The sequence below is a fragment of the Otolemur garnettii genome, unplaced genomic scaffold, assembly GCF_000181295.1.
Source record: "Otolemur garnettii isolate 467f Iridium unplaced genomic scaffold, OtoGar3 scaffold00008, whole genome shotgun sequence".
In the NCBI taxonomy this organism is placed as follows: Eukaryota; Metazoa; Chordata; class Mammalia; order Primates; family Galagidae; genus Otolemur; species Otolemur garnettii.
The window spans coordinates 22,519,327-22,546,210 of record NW_003852403.1 but is presented as its reverse complement, the minus strand read 5'-3'; the positions used below and the strand labels follow the sequence as shown (position 1 = coordinate 22,546,210).

At 42.1% G+C, this 26,884-nt stretch overlaps 1 protein-coding gene across 1 annotated transcript; it reads left to right on the top strand.

Moving 5' to 3' along the window:
* Positions 1-2,215: 2,215 nt before the first annotated feature.
* Positions 2,216-25,879, top strand: ZNF365 (zinc finger protein 365). Its single transcript, XM_003783631.3, has 5 exons — positions 2,216-2,317; positions 4,020-4,775; positions 16,571-16,751; positions 24,347-24,384; positions 25,116-25,879. Exons 2-5 carry the CDS (start codon positions 4,033-4,035, stop codon positions 25,375-25,377), a joined length of 1,224 nt encoding a protein of 407 aa, XP_003783679.1. The 5' UTR covers positions 2,216-2,317; positions 4,020-4,032; the 3' UTR covers positions 25,378-25,879.
* The last annotated feature ends 1,005 nt before the right edge of the window (positions 25,880-26,884 follow it).

Here is a 26,884-nt window from a genome sequence, read left to right as displayed (position 1 = left end):
CAGTTTGATGGAAGTGTCTTGGATTATGTATGAAAACACCACACTGTACCCCCAAAGGGCATCAATGTACACAGTTACCATTCAATAAAAAAAAAAAAAGAAAAAAAGAAATGGGAAGAGCCTGAACTCTAAAAACAGTTCTTCTCTAGAGCATGTTTTTGTTGTATTGTGCCATGAAGGCAGCTATGGAGTAGTTTACCCTGCATGCACTTCTCAAGATGGCCCAGATAACCTGACTTTTCATTGTGTGTATCTTTCATACACACATTAAACATTTTTTCTAAATGAACTGGTTGTTAGAATAAATATATTTTTGAGAGTCTAAAGGTAACTTCAGTGAAATATGGGTTTTTTTTGTTTTGTTTTTGGAAATATGATGTTTACAAAGAGAACATGCCCCAGCACAATGGGCTATCTTGATTTACGTAGGCACCGTGTTTCCCTGAAAATAAGACCTACCCCCAAAATAAGCCCTAGCAGCATTTCTCCGCATTTGTTAAATATAAGTCCTACCCCGATAATAAGAATGATGAGCATGGCTATGCAGCATTTCTGCATACCCATGCCATGCACTTCAGTGAGGAGAGGTGAAGAAGACTGGAATACCTTTTATCTGCCACAGCTCCTTTCTCTGAGCTGTTCGCACTTGCGCGGGTGCACGTGTGCTAACCATGGTCACAGGCATTGGAATGGCTAGGGGAAAGGAGTTTACACATCACTAGCACCAGCCCCACCAACAAGGTCAGCTCCCCCTGTCAGCTTCCAGAAGATGACTTAACAGTATTTGAATAAATGTATATTGTTGTTCTTATATTATTTTATTCTTAATAAAAATAAGACACCCCCTGAAAATAAGCCCTAGTGTGTCTTCTTGAGAAAAAATAAATATAAGACAGTGTCTTATTTTCAGGGAAACACGGTATTAGTCCTTCTTCTCTATTCTTTTTTTTATAGGCATGTAGACCCCTCTCCTGGGGAATTAGTAATAATAATAAATAAATCAATAATGATAGCTGGCTTTATCAGTGCATGTAGGGTTTAGGGAATGTGTTTTATTGTTGTCACCTCGTTTGATCCTCACCACCATAGTAAGAGGTAGGTCCTCATTATCTCCATTTTACAGAGGAGGAATCCAAGGCACAGAAAAACCTAGTTCCTGGACCCAAGTTCTAGAGTCAGGATTTGATTCTAGAGGTTGGATTTGAATCAAGTCTGATACCACAACTTGGAATATTAATTGCATTTATGGGATAATTCATTTGTCAAAAATAAAAATAACAAAAAAATCTCAACTAATTATTGAGCTATTTATAGTTTAAATAAATCAGTGTTGACATGAGTTATAGCAAGCCTTGAGGAGAGACTCCCTGAAGAGTCAAGACAATGCATTAAAAACTGTCTACAAACGAACAGAAACTCTCCTTTTGACATAAAAATAAAATTCAACAGTAACTTTTATCCTCGTTTCACATTTCAGGAGTTAGACTAGAAGTAACCCAAAACAGGTTAACAAAACAAAACCAGCAAGCTGAGACGTTAAGAAACCTCTCCTTGGGATGATAAATCATTCTTTTGCAGAGAAAGGGCCTTCGGAGATGGGGGCGGGGCTGGTGGGGGATCTGGTTGCTTTAACTGCTTATTCACAACCCCCATACTTTACTGGATTTAGTTCTGCCTGTGAACGTACCTCCAGGACATTTGGCTGGAAAGGCTGGAGCAGACTCTCTAGGCTATAATAGTCTGGGACATTCTTGCCTCCTTACTTGGGTTAAAGAGGGCCTAATATAAAAACCTGGACCTTCCCGCTGGCAGATGTTCAAAGATGCCCAGCTATGCTTCTTCTTCATGGACACTCTCTTTCTCTCCCCAAACTGTGAAGTGCAAAAGAAAGCTTGCTAGGGCCTGCATGAAGTGCAGCGCCCGCGGGGCCGACGCGTGTCTCCCCTTCCCGCCCCCGGGGACCGATCCCAGCCTCTCTCCCAGTGATGTCAGTGGACTCCTGAGCCGGATCCCGCTCCCCGGCTGGTGGAGGGCAGAGCAAGGGGGTCACCCGCGGAAGCGGCAGCAGTCCCGGGGCCGCGGCGCTCCAGGCCTCCCCACCCCGCCCCCGGGCGCGCGGTGTCCCCGGCGGCCTCGAGCGCGCCCCCGCCCGCCGGCCCGCGCCACGCTCCGCCCTGGACGCCGCTCGTCCCGGCGCCGGGGTGCGGCGCGGGTGGGAGCCGGCCCGCTCAGCCTGATTTACGGCTCTGCTGAAAACCGCTTCGCTCCCGCGGCGTCAGCACCGGCGGCGGCGGCTGCAGCGGCAGCAACAAGTCGGGTGAGTGGCGGCCGCTGGGCGTCTGCGCCCGCGGTCCGGCCTGGGGGCACGGCGGAGGGGACCGTCCGGGGATGTCTGGGCTGGGGAGAGCGCCCCCGACCCCGCAGCGCGGCCGGCGGTCAACAGAGCCGGCCTCTCGGCCCCCACCTGCAGGAACTCGGGTGCGCACGAATCAGCTGTGGCATCCCCAGGCTCGCACGCCGCAGGGGCGGAGAGAGCTGGGACCCCGGGCAGGGTCATTGCCAGCCTGCCCTACACCTGCAGAGTACATTGGGGCTTTTCCACCAACCCAGTGGACTGGGGTTTCTTCTGGGCCCATGGAAGCCTGCTTGTTCCGGAGTGCGTGATTACCCATTTCTCCATGCCAGAGGGACATACCTTTCTCATTGCCCCCCAGCATTCTGACTTCCCTTGTCGTCTCCTCTTGCCAGCGTCTTTGGCTCTCTGCTGGGCTGATGTTTGCATCTCATCCCCAGAAAACCAGCGGTTTAAACATCCCGGTGTAGCACAGGAAGAGGTTCCCTTCTTTGGGGGTCCGAGGTTTAACCTCGAATCTTTGATGGCTTGGCTTTCTGGGACACCGCCACAGTTTAAGAGGTTGAGGACTCAATCACACTTTTCACCCAGTGGCCCCAGCTGAGCTCCTTCATTTGGGGGTCCAGTGTTCTTTATATTTAAGTAGAAACCATTCCTTAGAGGAAATAGATATGCACTGCTTGCAGAATTGGGTTGCTAGCAGTCATCTGTTGCTAGGGCAAAGATAATAAATTCCTACAAGGTAAGAAGAACTTCCTGTTATTAAAAGAGCTAGGCTGAACACCTACCTGGTTCAAACATCAACCATCTCTAAAGGATGTCATGTAAAAATACAACATCAGGGACAAGACAGATTCATACAGAACACTCTATTATGATAAAATCTTGGCCATGGCCCTACTTACATCAAATGATACTTGGCACATTAGCTCACCAAATTTCAGTAGAGCTTGAGTATGAGGACAGTTATTGTTATAATAACACTTTGACTCATGTCATAACAATAATTAAAGGAAAAAAATCAAAGACAGAAAGCGCAGATGGAAAATTTTTCAGCTGATTGTGTACTTATATGCCATAGTGTCTAGCTTGAGTAATCTTTATTATGCTTGAGGTAAGATCGCTGAGCTGGCTCTCTTAGGTCCCATTTTGACAATTCATGTGAGTTTTCCTCTTTTTTTTCCCCCTGTATTCATGCATATCAGGAAAATAGGGCATGTTTTTGCATTCAGTGTACTAAATCCAGGAGGGCAGGAATGCGAATTCCACTTCTGGATTTGATGCTTTATACTTTACTCTAGACTTTGGATTAATTGTTTTACTTCTTTGCTCCAGTGCTCTTTTCTGAGAAGAAGCAAGGTCACCCACCTTTACTTTTCTAGGGGCTGGTGAACTTTCTCTGTAAACATAATACATAGGAAGTATATTTGACTTTTTGGACAGTAGAGTCTCTGTCTCAACCACTCACCTCTGCTATTATACAGAAATGGATGTAGCTGGATTTGGCCCATGCAATGTAGGTTTTAATTGTAACGTAAAATATATGCCAAAGTCATTGGAAACCAAAAAGCTTCTGCTGTCATGGAGATGAGCAAGTCATTTCAGATGGAATATTTTCCTGTAGGCACTTAAACGTCTTTTTTTTTTTTTTTTACCCCCCTCCCAGGACTTTTAGAGTAATGCAACAGAAGGCTTTTGAGGAAAGCAGATATCCCTGGCAGGAGTCCTTTGAGAATGTTGCTGTGTGCCTGCCATTCCGCTGCCCGAGGTGTGGAGACCATACTAGATTTAGAAGCTTGTCGTCCTTGAGGGCCCATCTGGAATTCAGTCATAGCTACGAAGAAAGAACCCTCTTGACAAAATGCAGCCTCTTCCCTTCCTTCAAAGACACAGACCTAGTCACTCCCTCAGAACTGCTGAAGCAGGGAAAATTGCAGGGCAGTGGCCACGTGGTGAAGCAGAAACCGAGCTATGTTAACTTATACAGTGTTTCGCATGAACACTCCAAGGACAGGAAGCCATGTGAGGTGGTGGCAGAGAGGCCCGTGTCCTACGTGCAGACGTACACTGCCATGGACCTGCGCGCAGACTCGTTGGATGGACCACGGTCGAGCCCCGGACTTCCCACCTCGGACACCAAAGCTGCTTTTGAGGCACATGTTAGAGAAAAATTCAATCGGATGGTGGAGGCGGTGGATAGGACCATCGAGAAGAGAATCGATAAACTCACCAAAGAGTTGGCCCAGAAGACTGCTGAACTGTTGGAAGTTCAGGCAGCTTTTGTGCAGCTGACTCAGAAAAAGCAGGAAGTTCAGAGGCGAGAGCGGGCCCTGAACAGACAGGTGGACGTGGCCGTGGAAATGATAGCCGTGCTGAGGCAGCGCCTGACGGAATCCGAGGAGGAGCTTCTGAGGAAGGAAGAGTAAGTGATGCTGAAACAGGATGCTAACCCATTGCCTTAGGCACGCCCCCACCCTCGGGTTTTTATTATTTGCAGGTGCCTTGCCTGCATTTCTCATTGGTATAGTTGAACCAGAGGCGCAAGGCTTTGGTATTCTTTACTCTGTGTGTGTATGGTCTGCAGCCCAGCAAGATTAAAGCCAAAATATCTAATTCCTTTTTGCCTGGAAACTGCAAACCACACATAATGTTTGTAGAGAGAGGCTTGTTTTTCAAGCCTACCCATGGCGGCATCCATTCCCAGCACCAAATGGTGTGCAAGAGTGAGTTGAATGGGAAGGCAAAAAGGGTGTGCTGGGTGAGCCATTCCTTCTTGTCGGGAACGTGAGCTCTGTTTTCTTCAAATCTAAAAGTATGCCTCAAGTATAAATAATTTTCATTTATTTGCCATATTGGGTTATCTGTTCAAGTTAATTAAATGTCTGTAACTGAGAATCCATTTAATTATAATTTATAATTATAAATAGATATTAGGAAGCCCAGAGGAAACCTTTTGCTGTTGCTGTACTTCTGTGACTTAAGTTTGAGACTTTATTTTTTGTATAATGATGTATGAGATTAGAATAAGTCTTGCCCACTTGTAAAGGGTCAAGAATGGTTTTCAAAAATTATAGATCATAGACGCTGTTACTTAAAAATCATCATACTTGGAGGAGCATTTTTTTTTAATCAGTAGACATGGATTTAACTCAAACTAGAAAAGTATATATATAACAATTCAGGGTATTTCCCTATTCAGAATGTTGAATTTCAGTTTAAATGGAGGCTCAGAATTCTTGGAATCAAAGGACATGAAAATTGATAGAGTAAAACAACCTGGAAGGTTGGTTTCCAAATAATTGGAGTCTTATTACCAAGATTGATTTAATTTCATCTCTTCTTTGCCCTCTGGCACTCTACTATCTGTGCTGTCTCTTCAAATGTAATAATTAAAACTTTCTGAGAAACCCTATGTATTAGAGAGATCATGACTTGCTATCACTGAATGCTTACATTCTATCTGGAGGAAAAGCCTAGACATTTTTTGTTCAGACTAGACATTATTTCAGTTACCTGGCTCAGATGGATTTGAATCAGCTGCTGATTTACTTTGCTCCTAGGGAAATAATGTCAGTGAAAAATGTTTCTCTTTTGGCCTCTGGTGTTTTGTAGTGGGACATTAGCATCTTGACCAGTTAACAGCCCTCAGGGTGCCCCATACTGCCCTGATGGAAAAATGGCATATGGGGTTGCTTTATGTGTAGAGAACACTCTAGAATTAAATGTGTAATATTTCTGTTTGATTCAACAGCAGTATGTTTAAAAGGCAACCAAAGTAATTTTTTGCATGTATTTATTTGTTGTATTTTATTTATTTATTACATAAGTAATAATGAACATGGGATTTGAGTGGTGGTTGCCTGGAGTATGAGAAGGCAAAGCCATGGGAGGGAAGATCACATGGTTTGATGTAGGTTATTATAACTTTTGTTTTGGGTGGTGAGTTCAAGGATGCTTTATTGTTAAAAATAACGGATTGGCTTGGCACCCATAGCACAGTGATTATGGCGCTGGCCACATACACCAAAGTTGGCAGGTTTGAACCCAGCCTGGGCCAGCTAAAACAACAGTGACAACTGCAACAACAACAAAATAGCTGAGCCTTGTGGTGGGTGCCTGTAGTCCCAGCTACTGTGAGACTGAGGCAAGAGAATCATTTAAGCCCAAGAGATTGAGATTGCTGTGAGCTGTGATGCCACAGCACTTTACTGAGGGCGACATAGTGGGACTCTGTCTCAAAAATAAATAAATAACTGATCACTCAATAAAAGTGGGCCATGCATAGATCAGGTATGGTAATATGTTATGGTTAATCCAAGGCCATTGACTGATCACCACTGAAAAACTAATATATACTTGTAGAAAAAGGACTTTAATAGGATAGACTCGTATATGTTAAAAATACCCCCTCAAATCCAAGAACACCCCATTCCATCCTCCAGAGATGGACACTGTTAGGTTCAGTAAATGTCCTTTCAAACCTTTCCTGTGTACATATGCTAATTATATAATTTATACACACAGAAGTTCTGTTTTTCCAAATGAACTTAAAACACTATTCTGCTGCTTGTATGTGGAATTGTTTCTGCTTTAATGTAACATATCTTAGGCTTTTTTTGAGAACTAAGTACAGGGTTATGCCATTCCTTTAGACTGTTGCATGGTATTCCTTCTATGGCTGTGTCATGATCTGTTTAACCAGTTTGCTGTTGATGAATGGATAGTTTCATTATGTTTTCCTAGTGTTAAAAATAGTGCTTTAGTGAATACCATCTTAATTCACATTTTTTTTGAGTCTGAGGGTAAGTTACGAGTTGATTTTAAGTGTGTGACTTTTGGACTCGCAGAGAAAAGCAGTCATATTAAAAAGAAAGTTTTGAAAAAAATTGTTAAATTGACTTAAACTTTTGATTATAAAATAAACAAAATCTTAATTTTTTTAAGCCTTCATTTGGGCCTGTCCCATTGAGTTCTGTGTTCAAATAGTCATTCTTCTGTACACAAAATGGGACTGAAAGAGTTTTGTTTCCAGGAGGACACTAGAGCTCTTGGTCTGAGAGACTGTGGACAGTGGCATCAGTGTCTACCGTGTCTGTCCTCCCTGTGCTCCATCCCCCAGCCCCCGCCATCTGAATGGGGATGCAGAGCCAGCCGTTGGGTAATACCAGGTTGAATTGACCAGATTTGCCTGGCGGAGCATGCCCCTTCCCTCCTCATCTCTCCCTCAGAGAGCTGTGCCTTCCACCAAAGAGGTGACCTTTCAGGTAAGGTCTAGAACCTCCCAGGAGTTGTGCTCCCCTGCCAGGCACCTCCCCATGAGTTCTCCAGGCCCACCTGTGAGAGAAAGTACCTTGTTACCATCCCATTCACAATCTCTCGGGACCCTTTGAAACACAGATGGTAGATGTGGTTTAAAAAAAAAGGAAACATCTAGTATTTAACACACACATGAGGCTCTCTTGCTTGTGTATTTTTCCTTCAACTTTAAAAATCCTTTCTTTCAAACTGAAATTAAAGATCCAGGGCTGCTGCTTCCCTGAGGCCCTCTGTAGGCTGAATGAATCCACTTGGGTTTTAGCGGTCATATATATACTCTGCAACTGAGAAGGTTGTTTGCATTGGCAGTGCAGTTGACCTTTAAACAACAGGTTCACTTATACATCGATTTTCTTCTGCCTCTGCTACCCTGGAGAGAGCAAGACCTACCCCCTCTCTTCCTCAGCCTACTCAATGTGAAGATGATGAGGATAAAGACCTTTGTGGTGACCCACTTCCGCTTAATGAATAGTAAATGTATTTTCTCTTCCCTCTGACTTTCTTTAATAACATTTTAAAATCTCTAGCTCACTTTATTATACAATGTATAATGCCTATAACAGAAAATTGTGTTAATTATCTCTTTATGATATCAGTAAGGCCTCTGGTTAACAGTAGGGTGATAGAAGTGAAATCTGGGGGGAGTCAAAAGTTATATGGATTTTTGACTGTGTGGGAGGTCACTTCCCCTAACTAACCCTCAAGTTGTTCAAGCATCAACTTGTATTTTTTTACTTTTCTGCTGGTGCATCTTGTACCCCTGAGGAGAAATACCTATAGTTTTTGAAGTTCAAACCCAGTAAAGAAGTTGCTCGTTGTCTTCACAAAGTCTGTGTAACTTTAAAAGTCCAATCGAAACAGGTGTTTACTTATTGAAGAGTCCTCAGAGTTGTTGGATAGCGTGGCCCATAATCAGGTAAATCAATCCTGGCAACTGTGAAGTTAAAGTATCCCTTCTCAAGAAAGGATGGATTTAGTAGCTAGATGCTAGCCAAGTTGGTCTCCTGGGCTTCGAAGAATTTGTGGTAACTGTGGATCCCAAATTTACTTATACACTTTCCTGGTGAAGTTGGAAAGTCCTGACTGAGCACCTGTAACGTGCCCAGGGCTGTGCTCTGTGCACAGGGGAAAGATAAAATGCATGGAATTTTTCCCTAAGGTGCTGTGCTCTATATAGGAAGAATAAAGCACGCCCACAAACGAGCTCATGTTCAAACCCAGGGTGGTTTTGATAGATGCTTAAATAGAAGCCACAGTTTCAAGTTGATAAAACATTAGAGACTAAATTTTTATTCTGTGTGGAGAGGCCACACTGAGGGAAAGCGGAGGAAGAACAGAATTTGCAGTGGTGCTTAGAGGAGAGTGAGAGAGTGATCATGAAGGGGCAATAGAGAGGACTGCTAGAGGCGGCCCCCAGGGCACTGGCAACTTTGGATTTGAAAACTGGAAGGTACTCCCATGTTGTGCATTTTACTGACACAGAAAATAAGGCCCAGAGCAGCGGAATGACTTGCCCAAGGACAAAGACTCAGCAGCAAAGCTGAAACGGGAATCTGATTTCCTGTTTCTCTGCTGAGTACTTTTTCCATTAGTTCACTGTGTCCTAGCCAGCCTTCTGAAAATGTAATTTTTGCCCAAAAGCGTCAAGACTTATGTAACACCAAATGTGGCCCATTTTGGAATGGGCTTGCTTTTTTGCTATTTTGAGAGGATTGCCACGGTGACATCATTTATTTTCCCAATGTGATTAAAGAAAATGTCAGCTGGCATTGGAGGTGTTGGGAAGCAGGGAAATGGTGGCATTATAAGCGTGGTCATGATATTAAGTTTCTGGAACACCCCGCCCGAAGCTTTTTGTTTCCAACAAGGGCTTTTAACTTAACTCTGGGATGTCTTTGCTCAGTCAGAGTGGGACCTGTGCTCCTGCCAGCCTTTGATTGCAGGTGGGGGCCTCTGTGTGATCCAGTCTCTAATTTCCATCCTTCTCTCTTGCAAGTGACAGCAGATACTACGTTTCCTTTCCTTTTCCATCATTTTTCCTATTCCCATCCTGGAATTTTGTGGGAGCAGATCTTCACCAAGTGCCAGGTACTGTTCTAGGCTCTGGTTATACTGTGGTAAAAGTGAGTCTGGTTCCTGCGTCCACAGATGGTATAAACCAGAAGGGAAAAGAAAACATCCAACAGACCATTAGAGGGGTGATGAAGAAGACTTTGAGGGGAGGCTTGTGCCCCTCACAGTTGGTAGATGTCCATTAGGTGTCTATCCAAAGCTGATTTTAAAATGCCGCCCTTTCAAAGGCACGTTTGACATGGTGGCTTGCTTTGCCTCTTGCCATTTAATTAAGTCATTCCCATTTGGGGATCACCTAATGGCAAGTGGGCAGTGAAGTATAGGGACTGATCTATAGCTAGAGAGCAAGCCAAGAAAAATCAGGAAGAGTTCAGTGGGGCAGAGAGGGGTCTGTTTGCTCCCCATTATTAGTACATGTATATTAATGGAGTCTTTTCCATTAAGTAAGTCTGGTGTTCCATGCAGACTTACACACTTATGTAGAATAAACTGGATGTCCAACATGTCCTCTTTGGGATGGCATGTGGTAAAATATGGAAACCTGGGGAAATTGCTGTTCCTCTCCATTTCTCAGTGTCTCTTCTTTTTTTTTCCCCATCTCCTATCCCTTACCACAGCCCTTCTCTAGGCCCGAGGGAGCTTAGAATATAGTGTTGATCCACTTGGAACCAATGAGAGTCATTTGATTGTCTCATTAGAGTTAAGGGCTGGCAAGTCTAGAGATGGGCTCCAGATGTGTGGCTGGTGCAGGTTCTGTCCTTAGGGGGCCTGGAGGAGAGCACAGAAGTTGACTCCCAGTTCCAGGTTTGCAGCCAGGCTCCCGGTGCTTGCGGGTGTCTGAATCCTGCTTCGGGATTTTCCCAGGGCTGACATTATGGTCTGTCTGAGGTGCTCTGCGATCAATAGCTAGGCTATTTTTAGCTGGAGGTATTTTTACCATTTCATATTTCTCTGAAGAGGTTCATAAATCAGTAATGTAAAATGAAATTTAAATAACTTTGTAGAGCTGGCCTTTGGGAGGGGAAGCCGAAGTTAAAGTGTTATTTAAGAATAGAGGAGAGGCATCAATTTTAGATCCCACCCCCACTCCTGTAGGAGGCACCTGTAAGTTACTCTTTGGTTTTCTGTCCCAGTACTTGTCTGGAAAAAAGAAAAAGGAAACTTAAGGATCTTCATGTTGGTTAACGATTTCAACTAGCGATACAGTTCCACATTTAACTGTTTAAGCAGAAATTCGTTGATATTCCATTGTGTGCTGAGTTCATGTTAGATTGGGTGGGGGTGACATATTGAAGGGACCACAGGGTCCCCAAGTCACTGACTTTACAGTCAATGAGGTAGGTAAGTGGCACACATGGTCTCAGGTGATGTGGCTGGTGATAGTGCACGGACAGGGCTCTGTGGGGAAGACACCAGGCCATCCTGTGTATACGTGGGTGTGGTCTGGGAATTCTGGGAATTTCTCAGCAGGAGGCTGAGGTTAAAGGCATCCTTAAGAGTAGGGATTTGGGAAGGGCAGGAGAAGTTACCCTGGCATAATAGCATATCCAAAAGTAAGGATCTGGCGTGGCACAGGAATGAAGGGATTTCAAATAGACACAAGAAATGGTTTCAGGATGGTAGATCGTAATACATGAGAGGATCGGTGTGTTGTTCCTTATTAAAATGCATGCTTCCACGTCTATGCAGAATTACACTGAGCACCCCAGCGCTTTAATGCACGCTTCCATCAGTCTCCACATGTGCTTCTAGAATAGCATATCTTTGATTTTTCTGAATTAATCTGCCTTTAACCCACCTCAGAATAAGTAACTGACAGGGTTCTATCTGCCAAATATGAAAAAAATATTCTGGGTTTCAGCCCTCATGCTGAATGAGTGAGTGCAGGAGTGAATGGGTATTTTTTCTAACTAAAGCTTTGGTCTATGGAAGGGGCTTTTCCACTCAGTGCTGCCTTATACTGTGGTTTCTGAATGCCTATGAATCTGATAGATTTTCAGATTTGCAAATCATTGTGTATAATGATGAATTTCAAGGTCACTTTCTTATACTGTTTTTTTTGTTGTTGTTTTTTAGTGTCCAATATTACTTTAAATAAGCATATCTACCCCTGAAGCCTAAAACCTTGGATTTAAGAACTTAACTCTTTTTTTCTTTCAATCAATAAGAAGTCAAAGATGGGGCCGGAAGTGGCCTAGAACCAGTTAAAGTTATTTCCCCAAAGCTGGTCTGTACCCACACCCTGATTGAGTTTCACTCTGGTTTGCCCTTATCTTCTCATCTCGCCTTCCAGCTTTCGCACTGTATTCTGAGTCACAGGGTTGAGAACCTAAAATAAAACCACATAAGTCTTTTATTGTTCTGTCTGATAGCATCATATTATTCTTTTTCTTAGTCATATTCAACTCAGCTTTATAATTATGTCTTTCAGTGTCTGCCTCTCCCACTACCTGTATCCATCACATATTAATATAAGTGACATATTTTTATGAAAAATACCTATTTTTTTCCAAAAACAATTCAGTGAAAAGAGTGATAGTGTTCTAAAAGTTTTTGTCTGGCTTCTTAGAAGGCAGCTGGACTTGAGTAGTTTTTCATTCAGTCTGTTGCAAGTTTGTTCTGGTTGAGGTGAATAAACATCTCGTCATGGAAGGGTATTTTACCAGCCTTTCCAGGTAGTAGTGGGTACTTTGCTTTGATACTGTGCCAAATGTGGCAATTGCTAGTTTCTTAAGGATTAATCGCAACATAGGATCTGAGGCCGTATCAATGAATATTTTGCTCTCTCTCGCACTGGAAATGAATATTTTACTGTTTGGAGTCTAATTATTGAAGAGGTTAAAAGGCAATGTGGTTAAAACCTTTTCTATTCAGAAAAATTCCAAGTTCCTTGGGGACAAAGGAGGTGGTTCTGGATATTGTTCATCCAGGCAGAGCAGGGTGTGAGAGTGAGGCAGATCTGAGATGTGCACACGTGCTGGCCCACATTCAGTCCCTCGGGTTTTATACTCTTTTCATCTAATAAGGATGCCCCATGCAGTCTCAGTATCATGAACTTCTCCAGTCTTTGTCTTGTGTGTTTAGCTTCTTTTTAAAAACAAAATTATACTTCATTGTCAGGCTGTCTACACACCCCCCGCCTAGTTGATGTGATAGGTCTATGAACTGAAATTAGGTTAGCATCAGTGCCAGGTTGGTTGAAAAATGCAAAGGATATTAACTTCTCAGCTCTAGGGCACAAGATAATTGGATGAAGGAAGTTAGAAAAAGATCCTTCTCTTTTACAAGATGGCATAACCCTCCACAGTTGGCTAGGAGCAATGACATTTTTAAGGGTTTTATAGGAAACCAGTAGCAAAACATTATGAAATTTAAAAATGTAGCCACAGTTACAAGTGGTGTTGCATTCGGGTTTTTTTCTCTTGCCTTTGTGCTGTTAATTTTATGAGATTAGACCTTCAAATGTTGCTGTCTTGTAGGAGACACTTTACAGGGAGAGCCCTGGAATATTATATATGCACAGAGAATAAAACAGTGGAAAAAAATGTACCAGATGTTGACAGTAGTTACCCCTGGGTGGTAGGATTTGGGGTCATTTTTGTTTCTTCCTCATTGTCTTCTGTAAACATTAACTACAACAAATACTTATTTAATATTAGGTGTCCCGCTTTGTGTGGAGTGGTAGACTTAGAACACAGAACCAAAAGCTGAGTTAGACCCTTCCCAGTTGGATCCTCCAACAGGTCAATTTTTATATTTCCCCTAATAGATATGAAATAGTTCTATAATAAGATAAATGTTGTAAATATCATCAACCAAAATAAATTGGAAAAAGAAAATGACTGGCATGGCACTTTTGTTTTTGATTATTTTCCCTGCAAGAACATTTTGGAGTCTGTTTCATGATTCAGTTATCCCAAATATCACCCCAAAAGTCTCTACAATAGACTTGACTTCACATGAACTGAAAGTTTAATATCAGAAGGAGGAGGAGCCCTTTTCCTGGAGTAGCCATTTTCCTGGGGTACACTTCCGGTGGTGCTTTTGAGCTACGGTTATACTCCATACAAAAGATCTGATTAACGGTAACCAAGAAAGGGCTGCAGGTAACACTCGCACAGACCTTCCATTCCTTAGCTGCTGGTTAGGTTTTGTGGCTCACCTGGGAGGCAGATTAAGGTGGATGACAGGAAAGCTTAAAAATTGGCTGGCGCTCATGGCTTGAATAACTAGGACCTTGGAAAGTGCCCATCTTCTGTCCAAGGCTCATAGGAAAACATCTGGAAATAACCTTGAACCCTGACAATGAAGGAAAACCCTTTTCCATAAGGGCGCTTACTTCTCTGGTCTCTGGTGTAGATATTTCTTAGCTACCAAAAGATAATGGAATTATTACAGAAATAGGATTTACATTTGGTCTTGGATGGGAAACTAGAAAAAGAGAGGATTGGTGTTGCTAGTAAGTCTTCAAATGAATCATCATTAGAGCCAGCCTATTTTCTGGTTTTGTAGATATATAATTCCTAAGGTTTTGCAGATATGTGACTCTATCGGAAATGTCAGAAAAGTTTCGGTATGGCCAAGTGTGACGTAATGTACTTGTGAGAGAAAAATTATGACTAATTGTAAAAGTGACACACACACTGACTAGCAGTACAGAATTAATGAGCTGGAAGCTACCACCAGCTATTTTGCAAATTTCTTATGTAAAACTCTGACTTTCTGAGTCAGACTCCTCTGAACTTTTACTCTGAAGAGATTATGGAGCTTAGTAGAAAATAAAGATCAAATGGAGGTTGAGAAGGTACAGAGAAGGCAGTGAATTTAACGATTATCCAGAACGAATGAACGAGGCTGGATAGCTAAAAATTAGGGATCATTAAACGGAAAGAAGCAAAAAGGGCAGTGATCAAAGTCTTCAGAATTTTGCATACATTGAACATGGTGAGAACAATGTGAGGGCATTCTTTGAAGGTTGAGAGAGATTTTGGCAACACATGAAGGAAAAGCTATATCTAACAGGTAATAAAATTAGGAAATTCATTAGAAAATTATGAAATTCCAAAGGGGGTGGCAGAATGTACAAAGGGGATGATGACTAAAGGATATTTGTGGATTTTTATTAAGTGAACACAGTAAGGGGGAAAGAACTGTTGATTACCTGGTGTCTGGCCTGGGGAGAAGGGGGTGGAAAGAGGGGAGTTGAGAGGAGAGTCAAGTGATGAGGAAGAAAAAGGAGAAAAATTGTGTGTGTGGAAGGGAGTGGGGTGTATCTGTAAAGAGATTTTTGAGAGGATAGCTACCAAAATAATGGTGGTGGTCTTGGGATAATGGAGTTTCAGAAGATCTTTTCCTTCCTTATATTTTAAATGTGTCGTTTGAATTTTTTTTTAAATGAAGAGCTAATCTTATTTATAAGTCAGAAAAATGTTACTTTTATACTTCCATTAAAATAAAAGGATAATATAAAATGTATGTAATACAGCTATTAACAATTTTCTGGATTTGTGAATCTACAATGAATTATGTAGCAAAAGGACTATTGACTTTCACTCAGCTTTTTAGGGGAAGGCAGCCTGCCCATCTATTGTCAGCAATGGTGTAGCTTTCCCAGTGGACCTTGGCTTGCCCTCAAGGTGGCTATTTGGGCTGCTTCAGTCTCAGCTCCGATAGTTCAGAATTGGACAAGGTGACTCATTTGATGCATTGCCTTAGTGGTCAGCATGGCTTCTCATCTGTATACCTCCCCTTTCTCTAGACTTTTCTCCCTAAACAGCTAGACTATTTAAAATGTACAACAGAACTGTTCGCACAAGCAATACATTCATTGGTTTCCCAGATTAGTTCATAATAAAAGCTGGAATCCTCGCAGTGGCCAGTGGGGCCCTACCTTGGCCTTTTCTCCATGCAGACCTCCTTACTATGCCTCAGACCCATCTGCATGCCCCTGGTTTGCTCTTTCCAGATCTGTGTGGCTCATTCCTCAGGGCTTTCTGCAGGTCTCTGTTCAAATGTTACCCAATCCAAAATGTTACCTCTCATTTTCCCTTCTGAAATACTACCCACCCCTTCCTTTACTCTGTGACTCTGTCCCCTTGTACTAGCTTCAGTTTTCCTAGGTCTTATCACTTATATACCTGACATATATACAGTAGAACCTTGCTAGTTGACCATCTCTTGGCATTGACCATCTCCTTAAGTTGACCTACTTTGTATAGACTGGCGATGTACCACGTGTCCATGTCAGTACAGTAGGCCTAGTTCTTTATATTGACCACCTCCGTATATTGGCCAGTCTGTTACAGTCCCTTGGGTGGTCAACTTAGAGAGGTTCTACTGTATTTGTATATTTTATAGTGATTGTCTCCCTCAATAAAATGTAGTCTGTCAGCTTGATGCCCATAGCTCAGTGGTTAGGGCACTGGCCACAAACATAGGGGTTGACAGGTTCAAACCCAGCCTGAGCCTGCTAAACAACAACAACAACAACAACAAAATAACTGGGTGTTGTGGTGGGTGCCTGTAGTCCCAGCTACTTGAAGGCTGAGGCAAGAGAATCGCTTAAGCCCAAGAGTTTGAGGTTGCTGTGAGCTGTGACACCATGGTACTCTATCAAGGGCAATATAGTGAGACTCTGGCTAAAATAAATAAATAAAATAAAATGTCTTCAACTATCACTAGGATGTGATTTTTATTGTTTTTGTTGTGCTGTGACCATGCTGCTTAGGATGGTAACTGACACATAACAGGTCCCCAGTAAACATGTGTTGAATGAATGAATTCCTGTCTCATTTCCCCATTTTGTGTTCTGACATTGTTGCCTTGCAGAGAAGTTGTTACCTTCAACCATTTCCTGGAAGCAGCGGCTGAGAAGGAGGTTCAAGGGAAAGCTCGGCTCCAGGACTTTATTGAGAATCTGTTGCAACGTGTGGAACTGGCGGAGAAACAGCTAGAGTACTATCAAAGCCAGCAGGCCTCTGGCTTCGGCTGTGACCTCAGCGGGCACGTGGTGAGTCACACTAGTCCAGCCACCACGTTGTGAGGTCCCTGTGTGTGATGAGAGTGGGCTGTGGGCTGAAGACAGAGGAGAAGGGAGCAGGGTGGCTTGTGGGGACTCTTTAGACATCACTTGAAAGTGCCTCCCAGTCCATGCCTATCATGTGGTGGAAGGGATACCAGTGAGTCCAAGGTACCTGGAATAAGCTAAATCCTGGGCACACAGTTTCCAGTCTCCAGAGACACTCTACCATGCTGAGTTGGTAGATGTGTTTTTATATTTGTAAAATAAAAGAGTTTGAAGTATCCAGAGAAATTATTTGTCCCAGCCTTGATGTTCAAGGAGGTCAGAAGTTGTTATCCTATATTGGAACTCTAAGAGAATCTTATGAAATTGGCCTGTCTCAGTAAAGCAGGATCCATCTACATATCCTTCCCCCTGCTTAGTAGGGAGGAAAACACTATTTAACAGTCTCTCTGGGTTAAAATTCTTTAGGTAGATTTCAGAAAGATAGAAAAAGTCACAGGTGATAGTTCTCTTATAGATATCTGCATATCATTTTACATGTAATTTCAGGGGCTTAGACATTCTCAGAGCTTGGATGAGAACCCTGGATGTAGATAAAGATCCTGTAAATGTCTTGATCAAGACTGCCTGTTCTCTTTGGAAGAGCAAGGAGGGTATAAACAATCACGCTCTAGGTGAGGGCATTTGGTGGGTCCTGTTTGCCCTCTCTACTATGTCCTTGATAGTATAAACAACAAAACCAGAGGAGGATTTCTGATACTCCAGAGTGGTTTATTTATAACATTTTCATTATTTATTAAACTTTATTCATACTTACCTCTTTCTCAGAAGATTTAGAAATTATTCTTTTACTCCCCACACCTCCAGCCGTGGACTTTATTATAAGGAAAAGAAAAATAGGAAACATTAATGCTGACCAAAAGATTAGCAAGGTTGCTATTAGTGGCTGAGCTTAAAAAGAAACATGATTCAGCAACAAAACGAATAATCCAAAAGAAGGAATTAGATGAAAAGCAAGTAGATAAAAGAAGGAAAACAGGACAAAGAGAAAAGGAGGGAGGAAAGAAAAAGGAAGAACTCCTACACGGCACTTGCTGTAATAATGTACACTGCGTCTTGGAGCAGCACAGAGGTGCAAGCCCCAGAATTTCTGGAACAAATGTAGACTGGAAGGAAGAAAAAAAATGTGTTTACATATATGAGGCTTCTGTTTCTGTATTCAGTGCAGTCTCATCCATGTGCAGTATGTATTATTTCCTGAGTGGCTGCCCGTGGCCTGTTCCCCTCCTGAGGAGGAGCTATCTCCTCACAACGTGACCCTTTGTCTCCTTGGGAAACCCTGGGACTATCCAGTCTTGACCAGCTGTGGCTGCAGGGACAGTCTCGACCCCTTTCCTGCCTGCTCCCATCTTGCTCTCTCTTCAGGGAGGCTTGTGGCATGAGGTCATGGAACCCAGATGTGCATCTGGCTTCTGCCTGGACAGGACAGGTTGTCTTCCTGGGCCTGTCACCCTTCTGTAAGATGAAGGTGTCGGATCAGTGCTCTCTGATCATCCTCTGTCTTTGATGGCTGGGAACTCTAAAATTAAAATGTAGCATTAACACTTTGAGTATTTAGGAGTATAAGTCACCCACAGCTAAGGAAAATATGAAATCCTCCTGTGCTAAACCAAGAAGAATTTCAAAGACAGAAAACAACAGGAGGCAATGAATAAGAAAGAAGACCCAGGAGTCCTTTCTTTTTAAATATTTTTTGCTCACTTCCTCTGCCCAATTTATTTTTTCAGCTTGAAGGTTGAACAGCCAGTCTTTATTTCTCAGCACGCCAAATCATGCAATCAGCTCTTCTTATCAGCTATGTACACACCAAGTTATATATATCATGATGTTTGAGGATGGGACACACTCCAAAAATGCATGGTTAGGTCTTGTGTGCACATCAAGAGGGCACTTACACCCACCCGGATGGTGGAGCCTACTGCACACCTGGGCTGTATGGTACAGCCTGTTGCTCCTAGGCAGACCCGTACAGCATATTACTGTACTGAGTACTGCAGGCAATTGTAACCCAATGGTATTTGTGCATCTATACATACCTAACTATAGAAAAGGAACAGTAAAAATGTAGTATAAAAGATGGAAAATGGTAGCCCTGAATAGGGCACTACCATGAATGGAGCTTGCAGGACTGGAGATTTCTCTGGGTGAGTCAGTGAGTGAGTGGTTAGTGTTAGTTAGGATGTTACTGTACCGTACTGTGGACTTTATGAACACTATACAATTAGGCTACACTAAATTAATTTTTAAAATATTTTCTTTCAATAACAAACTTAGCTTACTGTAATGTTTGTATTTTACAGTAAGCTTTTAATTTTTTTAACTTTTTGACTTTTTAGTAACACTTATCTTAAACCATGAATATTCTACAGCAGTAGAAAGATATTTTTTTCTTTAGATCTTTACTATATAAGCTTTTCTGTATTTTTAACTTTACTTATTTATTTTTTTACTTTTTACACATTTTTGTTGACGACTGACACAAACACTCACGTTAGCATAGGCCTACACAGGGTCAGGACCATCAGTGTCACTGTCTTCTACCTCCACCTCTTGTCCCCCTGGAAGGCCTTCAGGGTCAGTAGCACACGTGGCGCCGTCATCTCCTACGATAACAATGCCTTCTTCTAGACTGTCTCCTGAAGGACCTTCCTAAGGCTGTTCCACAGTTAATGTGTTTTTTTAATAAGTAAGAGTACATACTAAAATAATGATAAAAAGTATAGTATAGTACATACATAGTAATGTGGGTGCTTATTATTATCAAATATTATGTACTGTCATGACTGTATGTGTTCTGCTTTTATACTAGCAGCTCAGTAGGCTTGGTTATACTGGCATCATCACAGACATGTGGGTAATACATTGTGTTATGATGATATGATGGCTACGACGTCAGTAGATGATAAGAAATTTTTCAGTTCCATCATAATCTTTGGTAGCCACCATTGTATATGTGGTCTCTTGTTGACTAAAATGTCATCATGCAGCACATGACTGTATTTATGTGTGCACACACACATAACACATGTGTAGGCATATATATATATACACACACACATAAATACACATACATACACAGAAAATATGCACATACATACATACAAATATGGCAGGAATATAGTAAATACAGGACCTCCATAGTTGACCACCTTCCTACGCTGACCACCTCCTGAAGTTGACCTGATTTTCGTAGACTGGACATGCACCACATGTCCATATCAGTACACTAGCCCTGCTTCCTTACGTTGACCACCTCTGTATGTTGACCATTTTGTTACAGTCCCATAGGTGGTCAACTTATTTATCAGTAGATTTGCTCTACCTAAGGAAGAATTGGGAAGAATTGACTAATTCAGATGAAAGAAAGCGAGTTAGATTATAAGAAGGAATTTAGAAACAAGAGCTGTGTTTGAGTGGGGCATGATCAGGCTGTAGTGAGAACTGTCTGGTGGTCGGAGGGAGAGAACATACATTCCCCTGCGAAGACCATGAATCAGTTGTATGATTTTTAAAAGAACTGGGCAGCCGTATTTTCCCCTCGTACTACGTGCAGTACTCTAAATTGTTCTTTGGAGCATCATGTGCCACATTATATGACAGTCTGCAGACCCTGTAGTTCATTTTCCTTGTTACTGAGTCTACTTCATTGTAATACAGGTCCAGGTCGAGTATCCCTTATTGGAAATGTGAGGACCAGAAATGTTTTGGGTTTCAGATTCTTTTGCATATTAGAATATTTGCATTCTGTTTACTGGTTCAGCATCCCTAATCCAAAATCCTAGATCTGAAATGTCCCAGTGAGCACTTCCTTTGAGTGTCATGTTGGCTGTGAAAAAGTTTCCGGTTTTGGAGCCCTTTGGATTTGAGGTTTAGGGATACCCACCCCGTGGTAGTTATCACTACTTGAAATTACCTTCCTCTGTTTACTCATGTTGTGTTTCCTCCTTACTGAGAGAGGGACCCTCACAGCAGTTTCCTCAGCGCCCAGTGAGCACTGTGCCACCAATACATTTGCGTTAAGTGAATTAACTGCTAGTCCTAATTGAGCAACCTACAGGACATAAAGGCAATGCTGAAAATCAGATTATCCACGCTGTTTCATGACCTTCCATTTGAGCAGTTCTGTGAGTGGTTTTGACAGATGGGAGAGTAGGTCACTTTGTGTCTCATGCGACAACATTTTGCAGAGCATAAAGATAAAATATCTGAGTAAGCATGTTATATTTTTAGAAATCGGCCAGGTGAAAAAGAGCATAAATGCTCAAGGGGATTGAGGGAAAGATGCAGATGCCAAAACATTATTGCAGAAAAGGCACTAAAGATGAGGGGAAGGAAATTTTTCCATAGCACAAAAGAATCTAAATGTTAAAAACTCACCTTAGAAAGAGGCACCTTACATATCCATGTAGGAATTACACTGCTCTCTAGAGGTGGTCATGAGAAAAAAGAAGAGGAGAGAGGGAGGAAGATGGGTAGTTTTTGCAGCAGCCTGAGTGGAGAGGGTGAGAGGCAGGTCTGGGGATGGCTTTCCCAACAGCTCAGGTGTGCAGGCAGAGGGCACAGGGGAGTGAGGTCACAATGCCCTGCTCCCCTGCAGCCTGCAGTGTGCTGGGACCTAGAAGAACCTAGCCCAAGTGAGTCGGAAGCTCCATAAGCTGGGATTCTGGGCGCTCTGACACCTTTACTAAACTGGACCAAATAGGTTACCAAAGATGTTATTCAAAGCTTTTCCTGTTGAAAGCTTTCTAGTTATTCTTTGTATTTATAGCCACAGATAGCCTGGGAGGCCACATTTAGCACTTTGATTATATCAAACACGTGGCTTCTCATTTTACAGATGAATGTATAGGTTGAACATCCCTAATTCCAAGATTGGAAATTCTAAATGCCCCAAAGTCTGGAACTGTTTGAGTGCTTCCAGGGTCATGATCAAAGGAGATGCTCCATCAGAGCATTTCAGATTTTGGATTTCCAGATTAGAATTACAAGTAGATTGCAAATATTGCCAGATCTGGGACATTTCTGCTTCTGGTCCCAAGCATTTTAAATAAAGGATATTCAACGTTTTCTCAGGTTGGCTTTCAATTATGAGGCTCTTTATATTTTTCCAACCTGGAACCCTGATCAAAGACTCTCTTGGTCCCCATCTTAATGTCCACCTTTTCCTAAACAAAAAGAAGCGAAAGGAGCTAGACTAGAACTAAATGGAGGTAGGTGCATGGGCTGAGTGGTCCAGGAGGAGCAGTGGCCTCTTGTGTTCTCTGGAGGTAGAGCTGAGGGAATTCTGTGTTGGCTGTGATAACAAGGCCCACCTCCACCCCATTTCTCTTCCTAGGATGTTTGGAGAAATTCCAATCTAGCCATCACTTTCACTTAACTGACTGTGTACACTCTTCCTTGCACATGCCATATTTATACACTCAAACACATGCTTTTTAGGGAGGCAGGACAGAGCGAAGGCTTGCTCGGGCATGGAGTCGGCTAATTTGGGTTTGAAGTTCAGCCCTAACACTGGTAGAGCACTGAGGCTTCAAACCAGGTACTTAAATTTGCTGCCTTGGTTTTCAAATCCGCAAAATTGGAATGATAATGCTTACCTCGTGAGGCTATTTTGAGGGCTAATTCTGCTTGTATGGTCAGTATTCAACCTGGTGTGTGGTCCACAGTCATGTACCATTCATAGTAACTGCATGTGCATGTGAGGTTCCTGGCCCTCCTTCACCCCTCTTCATTTATGCAGTTCTCTCTCCACAAGACATAGTAAATTCCTCTCATATCTTGGGGTCCCTGCAGGGTTCTACATAGGTGCTAAGGTTGTAGTTAGAATATTGTTGAAGTTAGGGACCCCTCTGAACATTTCATAGATATCCACATATTCATTCATTCTCTCCATCTCCCCCTTTCTTATCTTTCAATTTTGCATAAAATTCCTAAGGGCACTATGTATCTAACAGTATAGATTAATATTAGACTGTTGCTCATAGGCATACAGTCAAGTGAACACATTTTGTTATGCCTGAATAATTTTTTAATAAAGAGGAGGAAAGATTTAAAGAGAGAAAAATCCTGTGCATTTTTTATAATTTACTCATTGATTAAAGTTCATTCACGCAGCATGGCTGAAAAATCCTAATTGGTGATTGTGGGTTAGGGAGCAAAAAGGTGGGAATGCTGATGCATTCGAGGTCCCCAGCCTAGCATTTGCCTGAGTCAGCGCCAGCTGTCCCACCTTCTTTGTACAGTATGTTGCATAGCCTTAGGAACCTCATGTCAGGGTGATGCCTTCTTCTATTACAATTTACTAATTTCATACCCAATCAGCCAGCATGAACAAGGTCAAAATATTGCTGATCTCAAGAGATAGAAGCAAGAATCTTATTTTGCCTTCTTGGGGCTATGAACCTCACAGGTTTTTGCAAGGAACCTTCTTTGTGGTTCGCTGCAGACAGAAGAATGGAGAGAGATGCTGTTTCTCAGGTTACTTTAGTATGTAGCACGGACATGCGTTGGCCACAGTGCCCAAACACCAAGTAGGTCCTTTCTCCATATTTTCTTTCCTCTCCATATTTCCTCTCCTCAGTGCCTAAACACCAAGTTGGTCCTTTCTCCATCTTTTCTTCCTCTCCATATTTCTCTCCTGCCTGCTGATGTGACACCACTTCTAGTGAAAGCTGCATGAAGGCTGAGAATATGCTGGGTTTGCCTTTAAACTGGATGGTGACATCTGGATCACAAAATGATAATTATCAATTTGTTCTATAAATAAGGGCGTTCTGAGCTCAGCCACAAAAGTGCATGCAGATACTTTATTGCATGAATTCTTAGGAGGGGAAAACAATCTCAGCGATAGTTGGCCTCAGGGACAGGTATGGGGTTATCATTTTAGAAATGATATATTTTAGGCAATAAACATTTTATGCCCATTTTACCTTTAGTTGATGCATTGTACCCATCCATAGCTATACTAGATTAGCTAGCCTAGATTGTTTCTTCAAATGTTGCTCTATTGGGGGCTCTTTGACTTTTTGACATTTTTGAGATCTTCTGACATAGACTACTCAGAAATCTCAGAGCATGTGGCCACAGAGGCTGCCTGAGTAAGCCGAGTCTAAGAATGAGACCTTCATCTGGGCCAGTGTCATGGATGGCACCTCCGATAATGCCACCAGTAATGGTTCCTGACTTCCTTAATGTGAATTCCATTTCTTTAAAATACAAGAAAGATTTTTTTTTGAATGCCAAAATTTGTTTTTTAATTTAAATCATTTTTTTTATACATTAATGCCTTTATGGGGTACAATGTGCTGATTTTATATACAGTTTGGAGTGCTTACATCAAAGTGGTTAACATAGCCTTTGCTTCACTTAATTATTGTGGGAAGACATTTATACTCTACACTTAATAGAGTTGACATGTACCCTTGCAATGTGCACCATAGGTATGGTCCAAGAAAGATTTTTAAAATCAAGTCCATCGTTCAAGTGAAGTAATTTTCTTTTTCTTATTTGTTTTCTTTTAGCTTACAGATATCTCCTCAAATAGGAAACCCAAATGCCTGTATGTATATCTTTTTTTTTTACTGTTACCATTTGATAATGTTCATATTGAATGTTTTTCTTTTGTATTTTATATGCGGTCTATAATATAAATGGGTTTGGGAGACTTGGGTGCAAAATTAGGTGGCCATTGGCCCAAGGCCTCATAAATTTTACTGAACTTCATAAAATATTGATGTGATTGTAATTTTTCTTTACCTTTCAAATGTGCTAATAGCATATGGCACTGTGATAGTACTAGAGTACTTTTTTAATAATCTTATATAGTATAACTTTCTTGAAGTATAGTGTGGTCATATAGCTGTATAGGACTCTTACTGTATTATATTTATACTGCATTATGGAAGTTTATACTATGAGTCATATACTTGATAATATCTGCACAGTAGATTTGTCTGTGTCAAGAGATCGGTACTGGTCCTTCTTCTCCATAGACCAGTTATACATATTATTTGGGGTTCTCACTGAAACCTGTGCCTCAGTTGTATCACTGGAAAATAGGACTAGTACATGTATTATCTCCCTGAGAATTTAGTATCATGTGATCATTTCATGGGAGGCCAAGGGCTTTTGTGGAAGAAAAATACCAATATATATTGTTTTAGTGGCAGTATGGTCACCACTGTAGTATGTAGGAGTAGTTGTGCTATGAGTGGCTATTATCCTTTTAAGGTTGTAAAAAAATCTTTTCTTCTGCTCATCTCTCTTCCATCCCTACCCAACTATCTGTAGAAGCCGAGGATACCCACATTCGGCGTGTAACCACCCTGATCTCAAGACCCATTTCCACCCAAAGGGAAGGAACTACCTGAAAAAAGCCAAGGATGACAGAGTCAGCATGCAGCCTACCAAGTCCATTCACGAGCAGGCCGAGTCCTCAAGAGAATTCTGCAGACCGCCAAAGAAAGGGGAGCTTCTGGGGTTCAGCCGGAAAGGCAACATCAGGCCCAAAATGGCTAAAAAAAAGCCAACAGCTATTGTGAACATCATCTAAAAGGGTGGGTGGCTCTGGACCGTCATCGCCAGGCATTGCGGAGTGTTGTCCTGGGGCCAACACTAGTGTCCCATGGTAGGACACATTGGAGTAGCAAAGGGCATAACACATGCAAGCACCTCAATTAACTGGAATTTAACACATGGTAAACTTGGTGAGCCAGAATTTTATTAGAACCCCCTTTTAGAAGCTTGCAAATTTTAGAAAGAATTGAAAAAATGAAGGTTTTAATAAAACTAAGATCCAGCTCCTAAAATAATTGGCCCAGTCTCCAGTGGTTTTGGCACCTGGGCCTCTATGCAGTGGTCATTACTTCTCAGGATCAAGGCCACACAAGATGTCAGGCATTGGGAGAAAATTCATCTGTGCCCACTGCTCTCTTAACTGTGAGGCAAGGAATCAGAGTGTAAAGTTCTGTTAACAGCAGTGAAATGAAAATATTTGCATTCGTTTTTAGCCATCCCCTCAGTTAATTGGAAATCCTCTAAGGCAGCGGTTCTCAACCTGTGGGTTGCAACCCCTTTGTAACAATAAAAATATATTCTGCATATCAGATATTTACATTACAATTCATAACAGTAGCAAAATTACAGTTATGAAGTGGCAATGAAAATAATTTTATGGTTGGGGGTCACCACAACATGAGGAACTGTATTAAAGAGTCGCGGCATTAGGAAGGTTGAGAACCACTGCTCTAAGGATTCTGGTTAGTCAAGATTTCCATCTTTGGGTTGCTAAAAAGACTTGTTCAGTCAGACTTCAGCTCTCATTTCAACGGACAGTTTTCTAGTTTAATTGAGGGGGGTTTTTTGGTGCCCTAAATGCATGTTTATTCAGATTTGGGCACACCTCTGCTGTCTTTTTGGCTATTTTCCATCCTTCGACTGTGCCACCAGCCTCTATCTTAGCAGCTGCTTCAGCCACGATGGCCGGGGAGGACAGTTCCCAGCATTACTGCAGCATCCGCTGGTTAGAGTGCCAGCGGATCGCGCACGTGGGGCTGCACCACCATTCCGGAAGCTCTGTAGCTGTTATTTGGCACTTTCCTAGAAGCGCCTTCCCTGGCAGTGTCAGCAGCTGGCTCTCTCAGCTGTGGACTTGACTTTATCTCCCCTGGCTTACCTTTTCCACTCGGCAGCTCACTTTGCCTCCTGCTGCTTTTGCTCTTTCATGACTAAAATACACATTCTTACCTTTCATCCAGGTATCTGGAGTGTTCACTGTACGTTCTAAAGTAATTGCCGAAATAAGCCGTGCACGTGGGAGCCGGCGACTGACACGGTCCTCCCTGCTGCCCTAAGATGGCCTTGGTTTCCGCAAAGTTCTGTTAAGAAATTCCTGCTGTATGATTTCCCTCAAGAATAAATTACCAGGTTATTTTTTCCCTTAAATTTAACAATGTCATCAGATTTTATACAGAGTTCAAAAGTGCTGACCTCCTTCTGGAAACGAGAATAATTTTATCCACAAATAATGTATACATATATATATTATATATATATAACAT

Coding starts and splice junctions, on each gene's coding strand:
- ZNF365 (XM_003783631.3), top strand. CDS start 4,033: ATGCAACAGAAGGCTTTTGAGGAAAGCAGATATCCCTGGCAGGAGTCC. Junction 4,776..16,570: donor GAGCTTCTGAGGAAGGAAGA/GTAAGTGATGCT, acceptor GTTGCCTTGCAG/AGAAGTTGTTACCTTCAACC. Junction 24,385..25,115: donor AATAGGAAACCCAAATGCCT/GTATGTATATCT, acceptor AACTATCTGTAG/AAGCCGAGGATACCCACATT.